Consider the following 6,480-nt stretch of genomic DNA (forward strand, 5'->3'; position numbering starts at 1 on the left):
TGTCTCGTTTTGTCCACAACTCAAAGATATTCAGTTTCCTGTCCCAGAGGAGAGAAGAAACTAGAACAATATTCACATTTAACACGCTGACATCAAAGATTTTTTTTTACTTTTGTCTTAAAAAATGACTCAAACCGACTAATTGATTATCAAAATAGTTGGCGATTCATTTAAAAGTTGACAACTAATCGATTAATCTTTTCAGCTCTAGTCAGCGGCAACTAGGTTAAAAAAAAAGGTTTTGATAAAGGAATTAATTAATTAATTGATTGTAGGGGTGTAAAGATTCCCTGATACAAATCGGTATCCGGTTATATTACCACAGCTAAGACTACATCGATACACAGACCCCTGCATTGGTCTAAATCAGGAGTGTCAAACATACGGCCCATGGGCCGGAACCGGCCCACCAAAGGGTCCAATCAGGCCCACTGGATGACTTTGCAAAAGTGTGAAAATTGCAGAGAAGTAATTCGTTCTAATTCCAAAGGGACGACTTTAATCTCAAAGAAGATGCAAGTTCTTTTTTTGTAAATATACAACTTTAATCTTAGAAATTTGAATAGAAGAGTGCTTTCCAGAATGTTACCCCTCTCTCTTGGGTCCGTAACATTTTTTTTTCTTCCTACAATGGCCTTAAAACGCCGTCGTAGCAGAAGCAACTTGCATTGGCCAACATCAAGCTGACAAAGTAAAGATGATTAAGTTTTTGATCTTTTTGGAGTGGTTTGTGGATGTGGCCCATGAACTAAAATGAGTTTGACACCCCTGGTCTAAATGGACCGAGCTGGGGCGGCCTCTAGCCCCCCCCCCCAGTAAGAGCGTTTGCCCCATGTAGGCTGAGTCCTCCGCAGCGGCCCGGGTTCGAATCCGACCTGCGGCCCTTTGCTGCATCTCATCCCCCATCTCTCTCTCCCCCTTTCATGTCTATACACTAAAATAAAGGGAAAAAGCCCCCAAAATATAATCGAGATTCGGCCGATGGCCCGGTTCCAATGTTACAAATCAGTTGACTGAAGCTTTGCTGTCAATCCAACGAAGCCGGTGCCGCGGTGCTGATTGGGGGGGGATCACCAGAGGCCTCGCAATGCGAAATCATCACATTACTTTTGTCGCGATACGATATTATTGCGATTTTTGTATTTCTTTATGTGAGCTTTTTTTCCCAGGCCTTTTATTTGTATAGGACAGACTTGAAAAGGGAGGGGGGGGGGGAATGACACGCAGCAAAGGGCCGCAGGTCGGAGTCGAACCCGCAGCCGCTGCGTCGAGGATTAAACCTCTACTGTATGTATGGGCACCTGCTCTACCAGGTGAGCTAACCAGGCGCCCTTAATTGGGATTTTAACCCTCATGTTGCCCTCATGTTGTCCCCATGTTGTCCCCATGTTGTCCTATATCAATGTTCTTTTTAATTCCCCAAAATAACATGATTGATTCCAACGCTCTTTGCCAAGTACACATCTCTACTTTCATTAATTTTGGGTCTTATTCAATTTTATAGCATTGTAAAACAAAGGGAAGTGTTGTTGAAATAGTGTTGAGTAAAAGTTGACATATTCCAGTCTGTGATTATCATCAACATCCATTCCTTTAATTTCAGTCTAAATAATTCCTAATTTCTGCTTTTCTAACTCAAACATTAGGGATATTTTCCTTATTTATTGACCATACATTCCAAAAATAACTAAAGTTAATAAGTTAGTGTTACCTAATGTTGAATACCTCAAAAAAGTGTCAAAAAACGTAAGAAAAAGTTAAAAAGATTGATAAAAAGCGTAGACAAAATTGTTGATTTTCAATTTTGATGGGAAGACAACACAAGGGTTAAACATATTGCAATATCCTGTGATATTTTGCAATTTATTACCTTTTTTTTTCCCCACGTCAAATTGTTCCAAATTTCAAACGATGTCCCCAAAAGGAAAACGTCTGTTTCATCTAAAAAGATGTCTCTGTGTGTTCATCTCACTTTAATGTTATTAGTGCACAATGGGCGTGTCGAGCAGACAAACTGACCAACACATGTATAACAATAGATCGATGCTTGGCGTCTGTGTATCAATGCAGTATTGCCACGGATAATATTGCGATACCATGCTGTATCGATCCCCCCCCCCCCCCCCGCTACTGTAGATAGAGATTGTGTGATTAAGGACTTGGTCAGATGCGTATCGGATCGTCTTATAAAGGAGAGATGCACCGCCCTAATTGATTGATTGATTGATTAATTAATTAAATGTTTAAGTCGCCTGTTGTTTTGTTTTTCTTGTCTTTTTTACACACCGTGGTATCGTGTACTTTTGCTGGTATCGGTACCGACTGCTAGATTTTTGGTATTGTGACATCCCTAATATTTGTATTGTTATGGAGCAGCACTGGAGTCTCGATGCAAATCCTAGTCATTTGGTTGTAAGATGTGATCTTTCATACGTGAACTGTGTGTGATCTTAATAAGGTTTTATGAGTGGACATAAGAGATGCAGCTGAGGTGTGTTCAGAGTTCAGATGTTGCCGTTAATGTCTGTCTGCCGTTCACCTGGCGGTCTGTGCTGCGTGTCTGCAGACAGACAGTCAGGTAGACGGTAGACGGCGTGGCAACAGATGGGGAGAAAGGGGACACAAATCAAAGGTCATGTGTAGGGAATCCCCCATGAGCGTAGTTTTTAATGGAGGTTATTTCTAATTCTCTACATCTTCCGAGTGCTGATCTTGGGGGGGTCAGTTTCACGAAAGCAATTTGCAAGCATTGCTTACATGCAGGTCTCAAACTGTGGCAGTGTTGCATTTCGTAGATGATAGCAGATTGGAGATACATTTACATAGGGCTGCTCGATTGGGGAAAAACAATCCAAATGTAACTGTAGCATGCATCTCACTACCACATTCATATTTAAACGCAACAATTTATATATTTAGCTACAAAAAGCCTGGAAGTTGGAAGATAGAACGGAAGTACATAGATGAGATGGAGATGACATACAGTGTCGTCTCGGTGTGAGTGCTGCAGACTAGATCCCGGCCGATAAAGGCTTTTTAAGGCCAATACCGATGCAAATGTTTGATTATTTAAAAATCCGATACGCCGATATATCGGCCGATGTATATTTTTATTTAAAAAGTCCATACAAGCTTAACAATACATGAACAAATTTACCTAACATTAGTCATTTGTAGTTATTTATGATTTCTCACTAAAAGAATATGATAATTTGTTTGTAACAGAACAGAGGAACGTCAAAATATAGTTCTGATAAATAAAAGATATGAAACCTAAAGTCCTTTTGAACAAAAACACTAAAATTCATTTATCAGAATCACTTATTTGTCATTAGAAATGATTCTGATATAAACATTTTTTAAATCGGTCATTATAAATGCAGATACCGATATATCGGGAAATGCCTAATATCGGCCGATAATACTTTTCCCGTTTAAGTTTTTGAATTCCCGCTCAGAACACCAGACAAAATCAGTTTATTTACAAAACGTAATGTGCAATTTAACAGTTTTTCTCAATTATATTGTTATTGTGATCGTTCAGAAGGCGAAGATGGTAAAAAGGTAAAAAGTTTGGGAAGGACTGATGAGAGAAAGACGGAAAAGGAGGCAAGGACTTGGGGAAGGAAGGAGAATGAGAAGATGAGAAAATGGGTAAGGAAGGAAGGAAGGAAGGAGATGGAGGGAGGGAGGTGCCCCAATTTATTTGATGGAGGAGAGAACAAGGGAAGGAGAAACAAAGCTAGGGAATGATAGATTGAAGGTGGGAGAGAGGGAAGGAAAAAGTTGAGGTTAAAGTAGTTGGTGAAGGTCTGATGAGAGAAGGAAGGAAGGGGAGGATGCAAGGGGGAGGTGGAGGATTTAGTGCGGAGGCAAGGAAAATGAAGAAGGGAAAGGAGGAAAACGTTGTGGGAAAGGCTGATGGAAGGTTAGGAATTAATAGGGAGGAAAATAAGGAGTAAGTGAAGGAGACGAGGAGGTAAGGAGACAGGAAGTGGGCTTAAGGCTGTGAACAATAAGTGGCGGCCTGCTGTGTGTGCCGTGCGAAGGAAACTATCCACTGACCTGCTCCGTGTGTTGTTTTCTGCCTTCTCTCCTTTCTCTGCCTCCGTTTCCTTCCAGGCTGACTCACCGCCGGAGCGCCTGAACACAGAAGAAGAAGAAGAAGAAGAAGAAGTCTGAGAGGACGAGGGAGTGAGGAAAAGATAGAGAGTCAGAGAAGGAAAGAAGGGAGGGAGGGGAGTAAAAACAAAACTAAAAGAGGTTTTAGGAAGACTAGGGGAAGGGGGGGGGGGGGACAGACCTAAGAGAGCGAGAGAAAGTGGGGTTGGGTCGGCGGGGCGAGAAGAGGGAAGAGAAAGTGATTGTGGGAAAGAGAAAAGGGAGAAAGGGGGGAAAAAGAACGAGAGACATTACACACTGAGTGGGAAAGACGTGGACAGATCTGAGGTGTGGGCGCAGGTAGGGTGGGAGGCTGAGTGGCGGTCAGAAGGAAGGCCGAACAAGCTGTCCCGCCACCCCCCCCTCCCCAGCAGCTGTCCCGCCACCGTCCCCACACTGGGAGAACTGGGAGGACCGGGGACGAGGAGAAGCCACCATGAGCGACCAGAACGTCGTCAAGGAAGGCTGGGTCCAGAAAAGAGGTGAGGAGGGGGGTCATGTTTCCATCCATCCGAGCTGTGTGGGTTTATATACTGCTGTAAGGCAGATGCCTTTTAAAGGAAAGGAAAAAAAGAAAAAGAAAAGGAAATGTTATGTACATGTAAGTCTCGCTTTGCCAGACCTTCCTCCACGGCGCTGCGGAGGAAGGTCTGGCTAGTCCACACAACGCTGATTGCATGGGAGAAACACGTGCTCTGGTTTATTGACATTTCTTAAAACCCATCACAATAATTTGTTAATTATATGTAATAATTTGATGTGATTTTTTTTTTTTGTCATGGTTGACGGGAAGACAACACAAGGGTTGAGAGGGAATTCTTTAAATCTTTAACCCCAGATCATGCTTGCAAAGAAATCACACTGAAAATAGTAAGGGGGGGCGGGGGGGATACAATATCATCACGATACTTATGCCACGATACGATATTATTGCAATTTTAAACATATTGCAATATTCTGCCATATATTGCAATTTATAACCTTTTTTCCCAACTTTTGAATTTTCCCCAATTTCAAATGACGTCTCTTAAAGGAAACTTATCAACGTCTGTTTCATCTAAATCAGTATTGGCACTGAAAATATCGCGATACTATGTTGTATCGATCCCCCCCCCCACTAAGTGCTGGACAGAGCCACGGTGCCGCTGGAAAACAGCCTCGAGTAATGGAACATGTGTACGTTCAAAGGTCTTTTTAGTCATACAACAGAAAACTCAGATTGGACAGATGGTCTAGCTAGCTGTCTGGATTACCGCAGAGACCTGAGGACCAGGTAACCATAGTCCTCAGATTGGACAGATAGTCTAGCTAGCTGTCTGGATTTACCTGCCGACATGAGGACCAGGTAACATAGTTCAGATGGACAGAGTCTAGCTAGCTGTCTGGATTTACCCTGCAGGACCTGAGGACCAGGTAACCATAGTCCTCAGATTGGACAGATTAGTCTAGCTAGCTGTCTGGATTTACCCTGCAGACACTGAGGACAGGTAACCATAGTCCTCAGATTGGACAGATAGTTAGCTAGCTGTCGGAGTTACCCTGCAGGGAACCTGAGGACAGGTAACCATAGTCCTCAGATTGGACAGAAGTTAGTAGTGTTCTGGATTTACCCTGCAGACATCTGAGACCAAGGTAAACCATAGTCTCAGATGGACAGATGTCTAGCTAGCTGTGGATTTACCTGCAGAGGACTGAGGACCAGGTAACCATAGTCCTCAGATTGACAAGATAGTCTAGCTAGCTGTCTGGATTTACCCTGCAGAGACCTGAGGACCAGGTAACCATAGTCCTCAGAAATCCACCAGAGGTTAGAACGCCGACACAAAGAAAGAGGAAGGGGACGGACATCCGGCCAAATAAGGGACAAAATTTCTTTAAAAACAATAATTAAAAAAAAAACTATTTTGAGGCCATTTGATCGAAAAACAAGAATACAGTAAATCTTAAAAGTGGCGCTTCCGTCCTAAATATGCTTTTAAACAAAAGTTTAAAGGGTGTTCAAACTTTTGAACACCCTTTAAACTTTTGTTTAGGTTAACCTAGGTCTAGGTTGCATTTTGGCGAGAGTTACGCTTTAAATATCTTGTCCCCAACTCAACGATACTCAGTTTATTGTCACAGAGATCGATTATGAAAATAGTTGGGGAGTAATGTAGTAGTTGACACCTAATTCATTCATCTTTGCAGTTTTAGAGATTAGATTAAATTAGATTAGATTAGATTAGATAGATAATACTTTATTCTTCCCACAGCGGGGAAACTCCCTTGTTACAGCAGCATTTTCTACAATAAAAGCAAAAAACAAACAAGTAAACACAC

At 42.2% G+C, this 6,480-nt stretch overlaps 1 protein-coding gene across 1 annotated transcript in view; it reads left to right on the forward strand.

Annotated features, from left to right (window-relative positions):
• The window catches only part of LOC116689726 (RAC-gamma serine/threonine-protein kinase), a gene marked incomplete at its 5' end in the record, with an annotated part of 81,844 nt that overhangs the window by 7,580 nt on the left and 67,784 nt on the right, over nt 1–6,480 (forward strand). The window contains 1 exon segment of the mRNA XM_074783855.1: nt 4,123–4,643. Coding sequence (XP_074639956.1) covers nt 4,598–4,643 — 46 coding nt within the window.

This window comes from Etheostoma spectabile, chromosome 5 (genome assembly GCF_008692095.1).
Source record: "Etheostoma spectabile isolate EspeVRDwgs_2016 chromosome 5, UIUC_Espe_1.0, whole genome shotgun sequence".
Lineage (NCBI taxonomy): Eukaryota > Metazoa > Chordata > Actinopteri > Perciformes > Percidae > Etheostoma > Etheostoma spectabile.